This window comes from Acipenser ruthenus, chromosome 26 (genome assembly GCF_902713425.1).
Source record: "Acipenser ruthenus chromosome 26, fAciRut3.2 maternal haplotype, whole genome shotgun sequence".
Taxonomy (NCBI): Eukaryota; Metazoa; Chordata; class Actinopteri; order Acipenseriformes; family Acipenseridae; genus Acipenser; species Acipenser ruthenus.
The window spans coordinates 23,214,410-23,235,199 of NC_081214.1; the positions used below are offsets into that span (position 1 = coordinate 23,214,410).

Here is a 20,790-nt window from a genome sequence, read left to right on the forward strand (position 1 = left end):
ACACATTTTAGGGGTGTATGCAGTATCAGCAAATAACCTTGGTAGACCTTAGTATAGTATATTGATACACTACTAAGCGCTGCATGAGGTCATACGAGTTATTTTAATGTCATGTTTGAAAACATACTTCAGACGCACACGAAACCACCACTGTTGCTAAAAGAAAAAAAAGACACGTCATGCGCCTTTAGGATTTACACGATATTGCATTCGGGAATTCTTTACATTTGCAGAATATTATGTGAGCTATAACTGCACTGCGGGTTCAGGTAGGCATGGCTTTAAACCAGGCGGTGAAATCAATTTGGACGAGTTACGCCGTGAAAATCATCCGACGGTGTAATAGCAAGGACATCTGGCAATGAAACGATCCTTTACTGGTGTCAAGAGGGTCTAATCTGTAAGCTTCGGAATCCATACAAATGTACAGTAATAGGATATCAGGCATTTATCAAACTGTATTATTGTATGATAAAATCCGTGTTTAAAATGTGCCTTAATAAAAACACCGTTCATGTCTTTACAGAAATGATCTAAAATGATCCATTAATAAATGTTATTTGTATATCTTACGATTATATATATGCTGTATATATGCTATATATCTATATCTATATATATATACATATTCAAGACGTAACACACAAGACAATATTGCATGCATTATTATATATATAGGGTCTAAAAACCCATACCGTAAACTCCTTCCAATGTACCGGGGATATATTTTGAAGTGTGGTTTGTTATATTAGGGTTAGGGTATATATATTTTTAAGTCGTTAACCTAAACATACAGTAGATATCCTAGATATAATATAATACTGTTATATAACCCATTTAGCCAAAGCACTTGATTGCCACTGAAACATGTTCGATGTCGGTTTACTGTTGTCCCCCACAACGGATGGTTGAGCCGGGAGGATAAAATGTGCGGGGGTGGGGGGTCAGTAACCTCTCCATTGACCATATTATTGATTTGTCGAGATACTTTTGAAAGGGAACTTCAGAAAAAATGTTCCCGTTTATGGCTCTTGTAAAACTTCTGACAGCCCTCAATTCAGTTTTATCTGATGAGTATTACTCTGTACGTGTTTGATACACACAACTGTCCATGCAGTATAGAGATCCTCTAGAAAACGAGATAGCTTTATTATAAATGTTACTGACATGTCACATTCAACAGTTACCAAAATAATAGCATTCTAAATAGATAGCTATTAGCATAATCACTTGTCAGCGCCTATTGTGGCAAGCGCCTATCTCATTTTGAGACCAATTGATTTTGATGTAGGTCAGTCCCATTAACTTAATGGACAAGTCTGTTTATTTTTAAGTATTTACTTCAACGTGTCAATGTTATAAACAGAGGAGGCGTTATCTGAGTATTTGCAAAGCAGTATTTATATACTAGAGGAGATAGGGGACAGTTGTTACATTTTTTACCTTTCAAGAATTGAATGTTTTATTGAATAAGATCAATTTTCACATGAAGCAAATAAATTATTTAACTCAAAAACTGAATATCTTTATTGAAAAAATAAAAATATTCACATAAGGCAATTTTTTTTGTTGTCCTACTTCTAAAACTTTTTAACATCCCGAAAATTATGGGCCTTATCAAGCAAGAATATGTCACTCTTATTCACAATTGTGATATATGAACACTCTGTTTCCTTCAGTGCAAGATTCATGTGCCCAAATATAGTTCAGCTAATGGTGTATGGGGTCAATTGTAACATTACAACTGGCCCCAACCCAGGGAGCCATTACTAAACCTCATGCTCCAGCAAGAAACAGCAAAACTAAGAGCAATTGTGTCAATTATAAGTACAGAGAACAGGGATGAGAATGTGAGAAGCCTGGATCCAAACTGTGTAACACAGGTATATATCACAAAAAGAAAACTGGGGGAAAAAACGTACTGAACTATATCAAAAATTGATTTTTGTAGATAAAAGCTCAGGGCTTTGGCACAGATAGCTCCTCTTCCACAGGCAGGCCTGAACTGCGCATGTGCGGAGTGAGTAATGGAACTCTAGCTTGCTTCTGATTGGAGAAATTCAAGGTGTTACAACTGTCCCCGGTCTCCCCTACACACTCCTATCGATATATAAATCCTTTCATGAATATACATTTACTGTGTGTGTGTGTGTGTGTGTGTGTGTGTGTGTGTGTGTGTGTGTGTGTGTGTGTGTTTTATTGAAATTCTAAAAGAAGAATCTCCTCAAGTTGCATTCTGCGTGTTAATCAATACCAGTTGTATGGCAGGCAGTCGTTTGATTCTGCATTCAGGTAAATATATCCCCCTTAATGACGTAGCCCAGTTATACAGCTATAATGGAATGGTGACTTGTAGGTACTGGGCCTCAGTCTCAGTTTGATCTATAGCCTCGTTTCCAACATGATGAAAGTAGTCTAGTGGGTTTGGAACCTATACACGGCGTTCCCTTTCAGTGAACCTCCATACCGGACAACCCGGCTCCTGAACAATCAATAACGTGGAGCTGCAATTATTTGAAAAGACTCGCACGCTATTGTCTCATTGTCTTGTGTACAGTCATTACACGAGCCATACAAACCACAGGAACAATCCAATATTAAAACAGCCATATTGAAAATAATTGTATCCATCTTAAGTTACCCCCGAAAAGTACCCATTACCGGGAAGATACAGCACAAACTATACAGGCCTGCCCTGAATTAATGCATCGTTATCATATTCCGTCAGGGTTCTAATAAACGACTGAAATCACATGCATTACTAGATTGAGTTTGTTCTATTTGCAAATACACCTTTTTCCTATAGTTAGTGCATTGAATTTGATTAAACGCGCAAATGTAATTCAAGGCATCCTGAGTTTAATCCACTAAAATCTAATAAAACCGAAGTAAACACACTGCTGGTGCTGTAACTATACTGTGTTTCAAATATATATTGGGCTTCGTTTTAGCACATATCGGCTGATCAAAGGGAATAGACACACTTTAATGAACGAGTGTATGCATAATTAATTATACTGTACATACAATAGCATTGTTAATTAAATGTCTTAATGCTCATCAGAGACGGTCTTGTATTCTCTGTCGACTTCAAATAACTTTAAAATCTGTGTCCTCACATACAGAATCCCATAATGAGGCACAGGTAATAAATAGAATCCACTCTCCCTTCCCCCTGCAGTATATTCTGCACTCTCCTGGTATTCTACGCCGTTTTCAGCGTGTTTGCATTTGTGCACCCTGTCATGTAATGGATAGCTGTGTGTATCTGTCACATATTGTTGTTATTTTTACCGCACTCTTTATTCTGTGAATTCAAATTGTTATTGGTAAACACGAAAGATGAAACAAAACCAGTTCAAACAACCATGAAGCGGAGTAAAAAAAAAATAATAATAAAAAAAGGAAATTGTGAAGTCCAGCAAAGCTGAATAATACTAGGAGTTTTATCTAAACAGCAATGTTAGAAAACAAAAAGACCGGAGACCCCAGAAGGATTTGGAGTGTTTTGCACATGATTTGGAGCACAAAACACACAGCACAAAACACATTTCTCACAAATAGGTTTATTGTTGAGCACTTAGGAATATTTAGACATTAGATAATGTGTAAGTAATTGAAATATATAATCTCAGATCTGACCAATAATACATTTTAGAGAGAAGACGATATTGTTTATAATATAATACATTTTTAAGAAGCTCAAGTTCCCTCTTCAAATGATAATCAGTTTTATAAAATGTGTTTTATGGTGAACATGTACTGCATCCCTCACTGCAAGATCTGAAACGTCAAGTTCCCGCGCGCAATGCATCAAACATACATTACAAGACATACCGTGCCTTTGTTATCTTCTTTTTCATTTGAAAAGGAATATACACGTCATCCCAAATGTAGATCAACTCTGTCAGATAATACAAAATGCGAGAGGTTTCTTTTCTTTTCTTTTTTTGAGGGTGGTGGTTTGGGGGGGGGGGGGGGGGGGGGTTGACGACGAGCACTAAGAAATACCACATCCCCATTTTCTTACATTCAAATTCATTTACGATACATTATATATTCAATTTAAAACAGATTAATAACACGTTACAAACAATGGGCTGGGGGGTTTTAAACACCAAAACACAATAGATTTACCAATACTGTTAAGTTGAATGCGTTTCGTATTCTGCGCAGTTTTATTCTGCTGAAGAGATGTCGCTGTTGAAATGTTTCGAGGCACAGGTCTCGACGGCACTGTGACAGGTATACCACCCATTGGTTATACTCTTCTCAAAAGATAACGCGCCTTGAGACTGGAAGTTCTTATCCTGTGGGGTTTGGATCAAAGTGTCAGTGGGCAATGACGGCTCCGTTCTAAAATGTCCTCTTTGTAAGAACACTGGGTCCGAAGTCGATGAAAAGTCCAAACCGTTATCGAGCTCGTAATGGAAACGAGGCCCGACAGAAGAACCGCTTGGACTTTGTGTGGAGGGAGAGTCTCGTGTTGGTGCGGGACAGGCCGTTGCACGCTGCGCGTTTGAGGAAGATCTGCTTTCTCGGTCCAAAGATGAAGGGGATCTGCGCGCTTCACCGCGCTCCTTTCCCCCGCTTGTTTTAGTCATGTCAACCTTGCAGTGAAGTTTCACGTGCTTGCGAAGAGAACTGGGGTGCGTGTAACACTTTTCACACCCCCTGACCTTACACATATAGGGTTTATCACTGGAGTGGACGTGAGAGTGCTTCTTCCGGTCACTGCTGTTAGCAAACCTCCGATTGCAGCCCTCGAATTCACATTTAAAAGGCTTTTCACCTAAAAGGGCGGGGGGGAAAAATGACCCAAAATTACCTCCAGGATTTGCATTAGGTGGAAAGTCATTTTTAGCATGTGTATGATTTAAAGTCTGGCAGTGACAAAATACATAATTATCTTGCATAATTTCAAGCCGTCTCAATGGCCCAGGAGGAAAATATATGCATAGGCCTACTATTACATTTCAATATTTGCACACAGTTTTTGTATACCTGGCATGTGAAAAAGAAGGATTATATTATAATTTAAAAATGATATAAATCAATGTATAATACACACACACACACACACACACACACACACACACACACACACACACACACACACACACACATACGCTGTAATTGCATGCCTGTACAACCATTCAAATCCTGCTTGAGTATCATACAAATCACTGCTATATTTGTATTATTTTTTGCACTTTGTATGTCCTACAGCATCTTGAAAACTGTATATCTCCACAATACACACACAAGTGTAGTGTTGCGGTTGCGCATATTTCTGTGACAATAATATCGCCCTATATAAACCATTTCCAAGATCAGCTGTGGTTTTACTAACTGTGTGTGTCAGGAAACTAAATATTGAGGTCGTATTTACACCACCTGTGCTTCAAAGTCACTGTACATTTTTTAACTCTCTGTATCTATATAAATGAAGACAGCACGTATAGTTATCTTGTGCACCGTCTCTGTCTGAGAATTCGTTGTCCTTATTTACACATTTAATATAAAGTGGATAACGCGATAAATACATTGTTAGGGTTCTGCCGATATAGGCCCTCCTTACAGCAGCTTCTTAGTGCGAAACAACAAGACATGATTAAATTGTAAATTGCAATTGGGCAATGCGAACACTCTATAAAATGCCCGCAGCTATGAATATATTTTAATCACTTTTATTTTTTATCATTTGTTACATTTTTAGCCGCTAAGGACAGCATTGCCATAATTAAAATTGAACCCTAGTAATAGTTATTTAAAAAAATAATAATAATAAAAACTTAGTGTTAGATTAAAATAAAATAAACAAATAATTACAAATGATTTGTAGTCAAACGAAAAGCAAGCTGCTAATGTAACAAAACTCGCAAAAAAAAAACAATTATGGTGGTTTGAACTGGCCGAGTTATGCAGAACACACTCTATTTCCAGACTATTATTATTTGCAATAAATGCGACTGCACTTATACAAATGCATTGTTCATTTTGAAATATTGCTTCCTTCCTGAGATTTTGACAAAAATCTTGAATGATACAAAAAAAAAAGAGATGATTTCACATTTCGGGACTGTTCGCGTACTCTTTTTTTACAGCCTATACCTATAAAGAGGACTTTAGAAGGAATGGTTTGATAACGCCTAACAGTATTTTCAAACAGCATATACATACATCTTTTTCATCCATAACCGAAGTAGGATTGTGCAGAGCACGTACTGCAACACACTTGAAGCATTCTCAGTGGATGTTCTAGAACGACAGAACTGTCAGACGTGTGATCTACGTCAGTTGCTCCCATGTGTCCTATTTTATGTATTATATTTTTTGTGCTAGTTCTTAGAAAGCAATAAACACGCCCCTTATCTTTGAAATATAAAACAAAAATATACGCTTCTTTAAAAAAAAAAAAAGCACCGGATCGTTTTGATTAAAAATGTACTAAAGCACTTTACATCAATATTTTAGTCGATTTTCAAACATTATGTTAATTATGGGCAGTAATTCTACGTTGTAATAAAACAAATACCGTTTTATCGAATGAACAATGAGACGTCATTGAAGAAACAAAAAAAAAATCGCGTTTCTTTTTGTTCAAATTAAACCTAAAAACGTGACAGGGTAAATGACTGTGCTTTCTTTGTAATTAATCTATTCAAAAGGGTTAGCAGTATTTGAATTTAAATACGAAAACCAACAAGAACAAAACATGACACTGCATAGATAATACGTTAAGGAAATGCATCGATTTCTGTTATTCCTTACATGATATATCATTGCAAGCGCGTACTCTTTATCCGAATGTTTAGACACAGCAAGAAAAGGGGGCACTGCCGCTTTAAATCGAGAGCTCTGACAAGACGAAGCGGGTATTGTACTAAAAAGTTCAAACACAAGTTCATTGAAACCTATGGCACGTTTTTAAATTTTATTTTAAATTCAGTTTGTCAGCTACTTTCTTTTCTATTATGCCATCTGTGTTTATGGTAATTATTGAACTTATATAACGAGTTCATCTCATTTTATATTGCTTTATTCATTGGCCTTTATTTAAACGCATGGATCAGACGCCAATAATGAAATTAAGTACATTAATATACACTGATTAGCTCCGACTGCAACCTAATTCAATTACTTGTCAATTAATTAAAGCAGCAATAAATAGGACTCGCGCTACGGTTTCCTTCCATTGGGTTATTGAAAACAGAAACGTGGGCTCGTTATTCTCAGGCAGGATTTTAAATGAGACGTGGTCTAGTGGAAGTGCATGGTAGAACCATATGTGTCTGGTGACGGTGCCTTTGTACTATAACGTTTTAATTAAACACCTTATGTGCGCAAAGCGTCCACATATTTTCTCAGTGCTGTCTGTGGCAGGTCTCGTTCATTTATTTTTTTTTAATCTCTGTTAGCGTTCTGACAAGTTGACTAACTAAATAGGCCAAGCTACTTAACATATAGAATTGCCATATTTGTTGTTGTTAATAAATCATTCAATGGTGTGCACTAGCCTTACAAAACAAAATTATAATTACAAAACCACAACAATAATCATGATAACAATAATTATACCAACAACAACAACAACACAAATAATACTAATAACATTACTACTACTACTACTACTACTACTAATAATAATAATAATAATAATAATAATAATAATAATAATAATAATAATAATAATAATAATAATAATAATAATAATACATTAGCAACAATCCTAAACGTCACTAACCTGTATGAGTTCTCTTATGGATCTTGAGATTTTCTGACCTGGCAAATACTTTTTCACAACCGTGAAAGGGACACGGGAACGGCTTTTCCCCAGTGTGTACTCTGACGTGGTTCACCAGTTTGTATTTCGCTTTGAAGGGCTTCCTCTCCCTGGCACAGCTCTCCCAGTAGCAGACGTGCTCTGCCTGCTCAGGTCCTCCGACGTGTTCCATCGCGACGTGGGTCACCAGCTCGTACATGGTACCGAATGCCCTCGAGCAGGGTCGCCTCCCACCAGACGTCTCCTTGCTGTCAGTCCACTTGCAGGTCAGCTCCCGTTTCATGTCCTGCACGGAGCACCTGAAGAACGCCGCGGCCGCTCCCCTCTGTATAGTCATGTTCATCGGTTTGTAACTGCTCAGAAACTGAGTGACAAATTGCCTGCTGGCCCTGGGGCTGCCAACTGACTGGCTGTAAGAGTTGGACCTGGGAATTAACTCCCCTGGCAAACCCAGCATCACCTGGCCATTGAGGTCCCGAGAAGCGCCAGCTGAGCTGTGGGCCTGCTCGTGGAAGGCGGTGAAGAAAGCGGCGTTTCTGCTTTCTCTAAAGGTGGAACGGTCACGGTACCTTCCCATAATACCATGTTGGGAAGCTCTGGTCGACAGTTGATTAGTAACTGGTGGCATGTTTGATCCAAACTGATCTCCACTGGTAAGATCCCTAGCGCTATGGTGTGCTAAGCGTTGGCTGCTGGTGTATCCAAAATCTGTAGTTTGGGGGACAGAGTAACCAACATAAGTAGTGGACCTCGCCTCGGGATAGTCTCGTAAACTGTGCGAGGGGCCGAGTTTTAAGGAACTGCCAGTGGGGTGTCCCATGTGTTCCCCGGCCAAAGGTGGCAGCACCACGCTGGGTTCAGTGTTGCTCTCCCCAGGGTAGACGTAAGAAAAAGGGCAGCCACTAAACCTGGAAAGGCTTGTCATATTTTGTTGGGAGTGTGGCTGTGAACCTGCAAAATCAAGCAATGTTATACTTGGGGTCTGCCTATAAATCGTGTTTTCCATTATTATTCCGGCAGTGTATCAGATGCATGGAGAATTCCGAGCACAGAGTGGAGCAGCAACGGCAGCAGATGCAGCGCTCGAGTTAGTTCGAGTCGGTGTGAATCCCATACTTTGCCCTCTTGATTTGTAGCAATAGTCATAGTAGTAAAATGTCTCGAAACCGGCCACCGTGTAATATAAAAGCACAGCAGGAAGACCTGCTTTTAAAAAAAAAAAGTGCTTTGGGATTGGTTGGAATTTGCTATGATTGACGGCAGCTTGGTTTGTTTTAAAAGTGACACGCATGCGTTCCCTGCATGACTCCTTTATAAAATATTGCACAAAAATGCTTTGAAATGCTCCGCGCAGTGCTAAATATTGGCGACTCTCTGGCTGTTAGGCTTGGCATCCTTTGCAAACTGGTAAATCTAACATTATAAACGTTACCTTTAGTTGCTTTTCAAAGTCTGCAAACTCGTTGCTAACATTCGTACAGCGAACTTTCTTTGCTTAAAAGAAAAAGTCTGCACCGCTCAATCAAATTTTCAAGCGTCTATGTGTTTAATACGAGTGCAATAACTCAAAGCAATCTGTCTCTGTCTCTGTCTCTATTTAACCCAGCCTCTGAGAGGGCACAGTGTAAGGTCAGCGATGTGAATTGGACAAAAAGGCGAAATAACCGTATAATGTATTGTAAAGATAAACGGTATGTCACAGTGATACATTCGCTTCTTGCGAGAGGTATAAAACACATCGTTGTTGTTTTTTTTCATACTGGAATTCTCTCCTGTTGTAGCAAATGGCTTGATTTAAACAGCATGTTCACACAAGGATCAAACGGGACAGTATTTAACCCAATCGTCGCCGTTCCAGAAACTAAACACGCCCACACACATTTCTGTACAAAAGGTGACGCGCAGTAATAAATCAAACCCGTGCAACAGGGTTTTGTTTTGTTCCGTTATGCTGATGTAATGAGCCTCTACTCTAATTTTATTTTTTCTCCTGTTGGTTTTCCTAATATTTGTATGACAAGGACAGCTGGGGTATATTGACCGTGCTTTAATAATACAGCAGAGAATACCGCTAAAACAACAGCAGTCTAAACTAAACCGAGCTGTCTAATGCGCGTCAACCACCCTGCGTTTAAACCTCGGTCAGTCAAGGGCTTGGCATAACTAATACACACTTTAAATATACATATACCAAAGATATATTCCTGCCAAGAAATTATCTTTATGTGTTTTGTGGGTTTCCTTTTAAATTATATTGGGCAATAAATTTTCTTCTGTACAGTGAGCTTATACATTCCTGCTCGTTAAATTAACCAACTTTTCTTTACAATTGAATTTCCAGTTCAAACAATAGTGGTTAATCAACGCACACAAATATAAAAAATGGCACCGCTTTACTCTCTGACAGATGTCAGTGACGTTTCAGTATGGCTTCAAAAAGACCCTGAGAAAAAGAGAGTTCCTGTGAGCGCTCGAACCATTGGAACCATATTGAAGGGTTCCAAATGCTCACGGAGCATTCACCTATTGAGCCCTAATTATTCTAGCTGTAACCTCTGTGCGTCAGCATACAGGAATTGTTATTTACAGAACCAAGGGAGAAAGCCCAGAGGTTCGTTTATGTACGTCTTTAAAAAAATAAATAAAAAATAATATTTGTTTATAATCTGTTGGATAATTTTCTGAAGTGCATGAGCAATTTTAAATCTACAAAAAAATAACGTTACACATTAAGTGCATGTGCTTTTTAGTATTAACAAATAGTGTATTTCTTGTTTCTTAGTTCCTTTTTTCTTGGATTTGTTTCTCAACAATAAATGAAAATTGTGCAAAACGATTGAAATGATGAAAAACACTATTCGCGACCACATAACGAAATCAACATGGTCAGATACTGATGCCGACTGTTTCTCCTTTTTTAAACGTTCCCCTTTTGGAATTAATGTTTAACGTGAACTAAATCCTTTTTAAAAAATATATTGCAAACCAACTACTAATTAAAACGCGCCTATAGTTCTTATATGCACAATTAACAGCTATTTTAAAAGAGTATTCATTGTATTTGTATGTACAGTAAATCATAAACATAACTTGTATGCATTATATATATATATATATATATATATATATATATATATATATATATTATATATATACATATATATATATATATATATATATATATATATATATATATATATATATATATATATATATATATATATATATATATATATATATATAATCTGTTCTATAAGATTGAAGTTTCATTTTCAAAGATTTGGTTTTCCAGTGTGGAAGTCGGGAATAATAGGCCCTATCCATTTTTAACCCTTGAACCTTGCTATAAGTGAGATCCTGTTAGAAAATGCTACTAAAAATCGAGACTAGTAAGAACAAACGAATTTCCTGTGTACATGACATTAAACATCGTGCTCCCTGATGCTTTACAAGGCTGGTGCCGCCTCTGTACCTGCTATCCCAGTGCATCAGAGATTACTAATATAGAAAAACAAACGAAATTAATTTCGATTATTATTGGGGGGTTTTGTTACTGTTGTTTTTTCTTAAAAAAAAACAGTCAACATATTTAAAAACAAAATTGCACGGGTGAAATAGGTGTCCTGGCTGTTTGCTAATATGGGAAGTTTGCTTCATTAATTGTTTTGTATCTGCTAAGCTTTGTGGAAGAACTATATACGATATAACATGTTCTAAAATGTTGCTAAAATACCCGATTGTACCCAGGTATGACACATTGATGCTAATGTAAACACGGCCTATTCAAAATGCATCTTTGTTATTTTCCATGTGTTGTCTTTAAATTGTATTAAATGCTGAAGTGGCACAGTGTAGTGAGAACAAATAAAAAAACCTTCCAATGCCTTGTTTTAAACACCACAGCAATCATGACATAAACGAGACTACTGAACTATAAAACTATACGCGTTGAGAAGAGACGAGTGGCATTTCCTGTGCGCCGTTCACAAACAAACCTCATATTTGTTTGTGAACAGCAGTGTGGAGTAGTGGTTAGGGCTCTGGACTCTTGACCGGAGGGTCGTGGGTTCAATCCCCCGTGGGGACACTGCTGCTGTACCCTTGAGCAAGGTACTTTATCTAGATTGCTCCAGTAAAAACCCAACTGTATAAATGGGTAATTGTAAAAAAAAAAAAAAAAAGTGATATCTTGTAACAATTGTAAGTCGCCCTGGATAAGGGCGTCTGCTAAGAAATAAATAAATAATAATAATAATAATTGCATCACGTCCAATGTGTGTTCTGCAGATTGTTATTCACTGCATGTTATGTTTTGTTTTTTATCTGCGAACCTGCGCTTGCCTCATTCAAATACCACCGTGCCTATGAACTCAAGCGTGCGCTTCAGTGTGGCATTTGTTTCACCAAAAGAGAAAATATACGTGAAGTGTCATATCCCTTCGGTCACCATTTATTATTAACATTTTCGGAACTCTATGGGGTTCGAGAACTTCATAAAGCTCTGCCCAATTATCACCACCCTTTCTACCTTTACTCGCGCACACACACACACACACACACACACACACACACACACACACACACACACAATAGACGACGGTAATGACATATTACACAAAAACCTAAATATCTTCATCTTGTTAACAGCAATTCAATTCCAAACACCCCAAACCGATACAAAAATAATCGTAACTATCGAAGCTGAAAGTAAAGTTGCGGTTTTGTTTTGTAATTTGCTATAATTGAATCCAGCCCCACCGTGTGGCTGCTTCACTCCAGGTATGTCCACTTCAGTTGACCAGGAGAATGGAAGGCATGTCTGGAATGTATTCTTGTTTTTTATTAACAACGCAATAGCGAGGCTGTAGTCCACTATCCCGGCCAGCAACTCCATTTGCTGAGCAGAAGGACAGATGCCTCGGAAGTGGTAACTACATATCGTCCAGATACACGTTTGAAACACTGCTGAAGAATTAAACATGAACCTTATAGAGCACTTTATATAAAAAGGTTTAGTGTTCATTTCAAAATGTTTTAAATTATACTTTAGAAGCAAAACAAAACAAGTGTTTCCAAAATAAACATCGTAGTGTATAGCCAAATATATCATCCGCTTCATGAAATAAGATTCTTTATTTAGAAAAAGGAAGAATAAAAAGCAAGTTATTTTTAAAGAGTCTACCAATGTTCACTACAGGAATATAGAGAGGTGTTTTTTGGAAGATAGTCCTTGCATGTGTGTATGGCTAATAGAATAAGCGTGCAGATACTGCCATTGAATACCAACCTGTGTAAAGCAATCAGACACAAACAACACAATCGGACACAAACAACACAACTTCATCGTCATCCACCAGCATTACTTCTTCATCTGACAATACGATTTCGCAAATACTACAATACAGCAAACGAAAAGCGTGTATGTATTACATGTTTTGTTTTGTGTTGCAGCTAGAATTTGGGGCTGCGTTTATGTATTTTTAATAACACACTGCACTAGAAAACACGCGAAACTAAATATATACATATTCCATCGATTCCCTTTTTCGCATATTATTTTTTAATAAAATGAATGCATCGTATTAACGGTTATCTCTGTGTCAACATAACCAAAGCTTTGTCTCTGCTGTTGTCTATAGCCTATTTTACTATACAGGACAGTAAATCTATTCTAAAATATATACGCGAACTTGCCATGCATAACAACTTACACCTTAGTAACATTGCAGGTTTTAACAATTTGAAAACCGCCATAAGGTTATGTTGTGAGTTTTTGCTTGTGCAGTTACCATGGGTGGCGTCCTGTAGAATTAAGATCAATAAATAAATATATACATAAACGGGTTCTTTAGATATTTGTTTAGATTGAAATTAGCTGTAAAATACTAGTAATAGGCCTCCAAAACTTGGCAGTTCCGCCAACCAAACACAGGTCAGTCCAGGCGACTGAGACTTAGCCACAACTGCTGATGTTGAACAATATTGTCTGGCTGTTTAATTAGTGACTGCAGTCAGGGATTAGTTACAATCTCTATTGCCACGAGTATGTAATATATATATATATATATATATATATATATATATATATATATATATATATATATATATATATATATATATATATATATATTATTATTATTATTTATTTCTTAGCAGACGCCCTTATCCAGGGCGACTTACAATTGTTACAAGATATCACATTATACAGATATCATATTATTTTTACATACAATTACCCATTTAAACAGTTGGGTTTTTACTGGAGCAATCTAGGTAAAGTACCTTGCTCAAGGGTACAACAGCAGTGTCCCTCACCGGGGACTGAACCCACAACCCTCCGGTCAAGAGTCCAGAGCCCTAACCACTACTCCACACTGCTGCCCTATATATATATATATATATATATATATATATATATATATATATATATATATATATATATATATATATATATATATATATATATATATATATATATATATATATATATATATATATATATATTATGTATTTGGTATAATTGTATGTATATTTTTGATGTACTTGGTATAGTTGTATGTATATTTTTGATGTACTTGGTATAGTTGTATATATATATATTGTATGAATTTGGTATAGTTGTATGTATATTTTTGATGTACTTGCTATATTGTTTTGTTTGTCTGTGTGGAGTTCGGCGGGTGGGTGTAAATCACGGCATTAACTTGGTGAAACACCAACACCAAACATTCCAATATAATGATATGCTACACTTTTAAAAACAACAGCGCCGACACAGGCACAGTTTCATTGATTTAGCTGACCATCAGTAGTGAAAGACGGAGTGCTGCAGAGTAATTAACCCCGTCAGTCTGCAGTGTTTCGGCTCGCTCCTTTGCTGCAGAGGTAGACAGTCAGGAGACTGAGGCAAGATGCCTGCCAGTAGTTTGTGGCTTCGGTTGCCACTCTGGGCGCAGTCATGCAGAATGGGTCAATAAAATGTGTGCCCCGACAAAAGGAGGAAAGACAATGAAACAGCCCACAGGTCACAGCTCATAGTCACTGATTGAGATATAGGCAACTTTTTTCTGGGGGTTTCGGTCTCAAGAGTTAACCTGCGTTTCAGTGATCAAACGGGCTTCCCTGACACATTTTGATCCCTGGATACTATACAGGAAACACAAATAAATAAAAGTCCCTGAATGGGATGAATCGGGAGTTGTGATAATGCAGAAAGCAACCAAACACTTTGGGAACGCGCACACCAAATCAGAAGTGTGAAAAAGCAACGCGCCTTGTTTTGACAAGGATTGAATTAAAGGTTTGGAGATCATTGATATGTGTGGTACATAACTTTGAAAACACTTAGGGTGGCAACTAGACTTTTTTTTTTAATCTGTGAAATTAATGGACAATACTAAAGTGTGAACTTTGCATTGTGAATTTTCAAATCGGTCCCAAAGTGAATGCTAACGCCGTCATTATTATTATTATTATTAGTAGTATTATTATTATTATTATTATTATTATTATTATTATTAGTATTATTATTATTTGTTTCTTAGCAGACCCCCTTATCCAGTTGTTACAAGATATCGCATTATTTTTACATACAATTACATTATTTTTTACACATTATTTTTACATACAATTACATTATTTTTTACACATTATTTTTACATACAATTACCCATTTATGCAGTTGGGTTTTTACTGGAGTAATCTAGGTAAAGTACCTTGCTCAAGGGTACAGCAGCAGTGTCCCCCACCTGGGATTGAACCCACGACCTTCCGGTCAAGAGTGCAGAGCCCTAAACACTACTCCTATCACAGCGATGGGAGGGGTGGTACAGGAAGCAATAGTTCATTAAACTGCACGGATTATATTAAAATGTAATTATTATATAATGAACAACTGTTCAGCGGTCGGGGCACACTAGTTATGAAACTTGATCGACACATGATTTAACACTTCTTTACTATACAAGTTTAAATGTACTCAAATGTATATATTAATCATGATTTTAAAAATGACCAAAAAAAGTTCATTTTTGAAAATCTGGCTCTTGTTTTATTATTTAAAAAAAACGTGGTACAGTCCCATTGGATCAATTACAAAGAGCAAGATATAGACAGTTGTTATTCAATATAGCATTTCGTATCTCTAAATCCAAACGAGCCCTTTGGAGAATGCATTCCTTAAACACAAACATAAGCCATGTGACAGATAGTGAATCCTGTTAATTCATGCTGCAACACTGAAAATCAGCTGGGCTTTTAAAACAGGAGAGGGAATTAACGCAATGTGCGATGCAGTGTATTCTTGTAGACTTTAAAAGCCTAAATCATTGCTCGGATAATGGACAGTGATTTATATTTCTTTAATTGTATTATATTATTTTGTATGCTGATGGGGAGTCTGGGGATTTCTCTTCACTTATTCCACTAACTGTTCTGTTTTCCAAACTATCCTTCCTGCAGGTATTGTTGTCTTTTGAAGAATGTTGGCCTGGGAGTCAAATTTCAGAAAATATCTGTCTGCCTCTTTAAAAAATGGGGATCCCGTGGTGAGGGGGACTTAATAAAATACACGTGTATGAAATAATACACTCCTGAAACTGCCGCTGAGCGTTCAATGATGGCATATTCGCTGTGTAGCCATTAACAGGCGACATTAATAACGTTAATAAATGCACAATAAAATGAGCTGTCATTACTAAACACAGACATGCTTTATTTTCGCTGTCGTCAGTAGATCGTTGTGATGACGCCCTTGATGATTCTACCGCTGCGCTGTCCTCCACTCCAAAAACAAAGCGATGCAGCTTGCCAGGCATGGGCACAAAGAAGACCGCAGAATGTTGTGTACACCTTACTAAGCGATTGATTGCAATCGGTAAACACAATTAAAACGGCATGTTAAGTGTTTGTTTTATTGTATTTTAAAACAGTTTCAACATAATGGGAAGACGGTGTAGGCTTATCTATATTGTGAAAGACAATTTTCAATCACACTTTTGATATTTCACTTTTTATTTCCGTGGAGTTAAAATAAGTATAAAGACATCAACAGAAATGAAACAGGATCATTCTGCCGAAACCACTTATTCTTGAGTTTGACTTCTAGCTCTGTTTTTAAACGGGTCTGCTGTTTGACATTTATTTTATAAACCAACATGCGGGCAAAGTGCTTTGTGCAAAAATGGAGGGATAATTTCTCTGCTTTTGACATTTCATAGTGCACCTGACCTTCAGTGTCCACAAATACACATTTACACAGTCTTGTCGAAAATGTATGTATGTATGCGTGTGTGTTACATCCATCTATCTATCTATCTATCTATCTATCTATCTATCTATCTATCTATCTATCTATCTATCTATCTATCTATGTATGTGTGTGTGTGTGTGTGTACAATTATTTTGTTATTAATCTTCAATCAATTGATCAGTGTATGCATGTTTAAGCCAACACTCATTTACAACGAATCTTTGAAGTTTCAGATACACGTGTTGCACACATACTGTTTGTGAGAATAGGGACGCACAAGACCCTCTCTGTTTCTGCTGCCCCGTAATGGTTCGGCTGCTGCAAGAGGAACCCGGCATGCTGCTCTCCACCTGCTTGTTTCGAGATACACAGAGAAACAATCGCCATTCCGATTCTGTGCATTTGTACAAGTGCTTGTGTGTGTGTGTGTGTGTGTGTGTGTGTGTGTGTGTGTGTGTGTGTGTGTGTGTGTGTGTGTGTGTGTCTACAACACTCCGCATTTCAATAGCGCAATAATGAACAACAATACTGCTATCAGTGCTTACAGTGAACTACACTCTCTTACACACACAAACTTTAAATTACCCACAAAATATAGGCTATGGTATGTATAAGGTAACGTTTAGAAAAAGCAACAATTGTTAGAATTCATAGGAGAAACATCACAAAATCACAAACAAAATGAAACTATGCAAAACATATTAAAATCATACAGTTACCGCTATGTTTTAAAAATAAAGTAAAAAAGCACAATTCTAGAGCTGCCAACGATGACATTTCGTATATTTATTTATTATTATTATTATTTTCATTACAACGACACCTATAAACAGGAGGGAGATAAATGTGCAAGAAGCATTTAAAAAAAAACGCTGAACCTTAAGATAAACATTGAGATGAGTCACAAAATGACACACACGATAAGGAGAGCACATACTCCGCAGACAAACTCCACTGCGAAGACGCTGTCCACACAGAGAGACATGTTTGCGTGAAAGTGAAAATGTTATGCAGGCTCCCGGTATACCTTAATAATTCACGTTTTCGACGATTTGTTCTATCTAAAATTAACAAAAATAAAACCAACAGTATTATAAGACGAGTATTTAATTAAAACTATAATTGTATTTATTTATTTTTTAAATTAACTACTTTGCATGTAGTTACATTTTTAATTCGTTTTTTTTCTTTTTCGTCTTTTTGTTTGCGTTGATGTACATAGAAATGTGATTTGCTTCTTTTCTTAGTTCAAGAAATATATTTCCAGAGAGTTGAAAGTTAAAGAAAATGCTTTCAAAGTGATAAAAGGTAACTATTACTGATTCATAGTTCATATATATATATATATATATATATATATATATATATATATATATATATATATATACACATACACACACACATCACTTCCAAGGATAAAAGTAGACATGGAAGAATATAATTATTTAAATAATGCACACATAAATGTACACTGTTTTGCGCGCACACACACACACACACACACACACACACACACACTCCGGAAAACACACCTCATTAAGGTTCTGCCTTCACCGGGGGACACCACGTGCTGCACATCCACAGTTGGAACAAAATGTCACATATTAAAAAAACAGCCTGTTGAAAGGTTTATCGGAAAGTTCATGAGTTTGAAAAAAAGGGACGCATTCAACTTACCCCTCCTGAATAAAGGGGGGGGGGGGGGTGAAACGAGAGTGAAAGAAAACCACCTATTCCTAAACATTCTAGACATCTGGATGAATGTATTCTTCTGAAATTCAAGATCATTTGCAGCACAGACTGTTTTATGATATGCCGTGATCTCTGCTGCGCTGTCAACAGTTGCTTTCGATTATTTTTAAAGACAGTAACATACAGCTACACATGAGGCCCTTTTCAAGCCAAAGGTCACTCGCCCTGCATTGCCCTATGTCGGCAACTTCAGAGACCGTATACAGCGGAATAGTCCGTAGATGAGCTAATTGAATGATGTGTTTTTGTTATAGAGACAACAGTGCACGAGCTTCTCGTTGTGAATTATCTTACAGCAACACCCCGGCAGTGTATATGGGGCCATCTATAATAATTCTACTGTCGAGTCCTTTCACTTCAGCGAGCCAATAAAATATTGAAAAGGAAAAGTTAAGCAGACTTTACTGCCTGTCACTTGTGAAAGTGCGCAGAGGTCGCCATGAATCTTAGTTTTAATACTTACCAGCATATTTACTGTTAGAGCTTTGAGTGTGTATGAGAACGCGGCTCTCTCTCTGTGTGTGTGTGTGTGTGTGTGTGTGTGTGTGTGTGTGTGTGTGTGTGTGTAGCCGTGTTTGCTTTGGGCCAACAGCTTAGAAGTTGATGACATGTTCCATCAACATATTTACCATACCCGACTATCTGCCACACAGCCCAATAAATCAGAAAAACTACTGGAAGCGGCCAGTATTTCCTTTCCTTGGGGGCGAGCATTGGGGGGCAGTAAAGAAGTCATCTCTAAATTTTAAACGCAGTATTTTATCGCCCACATTATACAAACCTGCCAACCCCACCCATTGCAGTAGAAAACAGAAAAACAAGAATGATAAACTCACCTTCACTGTTACGCTATTCTTGGAGAATGCGGTGATGTGAGAATGAAAGCGGTATAGATTGAAGGTGAATGTGAAAACGGAGGACTGGGATTTGAAGATTTTTTTTTTAAAACTCTAAAATAAAGAATGTGAAGTGTTTGCAGAGACTGACTGAGGAAATGGATGTGAAAGCGGTGCAGTTATAAAGAGGCGCTTGAGGTTACTCTCCCAGCGCGTCTCTGAACTTGATCAGATTTTATGTTTCCTGCAGCGAGTCGGCGGCAGCCCTGTGAAACTGTCTCAATGGCTGGGGCTTTTTGTGGGGTAGGTAAAATCTCAGGATATTACTGCCATCGTTCTTTCTGTCCTTTATTTGATCGTGCTGCTCAGAAGAGTTCTTTGGACGAAAATACCCCCTACCAACCCACTCAAAAGCAAGGATTCGGAGTCTGATAGGTTCAAATGGTCACTGAAAATGAATCGAAAGAAACGTAGTTCCATCTCAACGACTGGGCTACAAAATTTAAAAAGTATAACGTCTTATATTATTGCCAACAACTCTAATCGTTACACCGATTCTAATCTCGTAATACATACCCGTTAAGGGGGATCTACGATATTCTTATAAAATAATATTTTATATGAAATTATACTTTATAAAAATAGACTAGACGTAATTGTTTAACAGAACAGACTGCATTCCAAATAAATCTGCAGTAAGATCGGTGCTTCTATCTGAATCGCCGTTTATATCGTGTACATGAAACGGGAGGATCTGCGCGTCAGCAGACGGATTGTTATCAGCAGAACAAGAAGGCGATGATCTGTTAAAAAGAGAAGCTGAAACAAGACGACTGACCCTTTCAGGGTTTGAAAGTTTCACATTTTATTATCCTCGACGTGCCACTATTTCAAAGGACTGGGAGGTTTTACGGCCCGTACCCAGGGGAACAATTGAGCTAAACAGATGGGCAAAGCTAATTAAAAAAATAAATAGTAGCAATAATAATAATAATAATAATAATAATAATAATAATAATAATAATAATAATAATAATAATAATAATAATAATCCAATCACAGTCATAAGTAGGCATATAACAGATTAAAGCTTTGTCTTATTAAAGTATTAATTGTGTTATTTGTCTTTGAAAAGATAAGCATAAAATAATTCAACAGGAAAGAGA

The 20,790-nt window shown here is 37.1% G+C and overlaps 1 protein-coding gene across 1 annotated transcript; it reads right to left on the minus strand.

Moving 5' to 3' along the window:
* Nucleotides 1-3,986: 3,986 nt before the first annotated feature.
* LOC131701702 (zinc finger protein ZIC 4-like) lies at nucleotides 3,987-9,636 on the minus strand. The gene is made up of 2 exons (XM_059001250.1): nucleotides 7,748-9,636; nucleotides 3,987-4,792 (listed from the first exon to the last, which is right to left on the minus strand). The coding sequence occupies exons 1-2, from the start codon at nucleotides 8,790-8,792 to the stop codon at nucleotides 4,179-4,181; spliced, it is 1,659 nt and encodes a 552-aa protein (XP_058857233.1). The 5' UTR covers nucleotides 8,793-9,636; the 3' UTR covers nucleotides 3,987-4,178.
* Between the last annotated feature and the right edge of the window lie 11,154 nt (nucleotides 9,637-20,790).

Excerpts from the sequence above, each read along its gene's own strand:
- LOC131701702 (XM_059001250.1), bottom strand. The coding sequence starts at position 8,792 with ATGGAAAACACGATTTATAGGCAGACCCCAAGTATAACATTGCTTGAT. Across the intron at positions 4,793-7,747 it reads CCATAAGAGAACTCATACAG|GTGAAAAGCCTTTTAAATGT; the intron begins GTTAGTGACGTT and ends CCGCCCTTTTAG.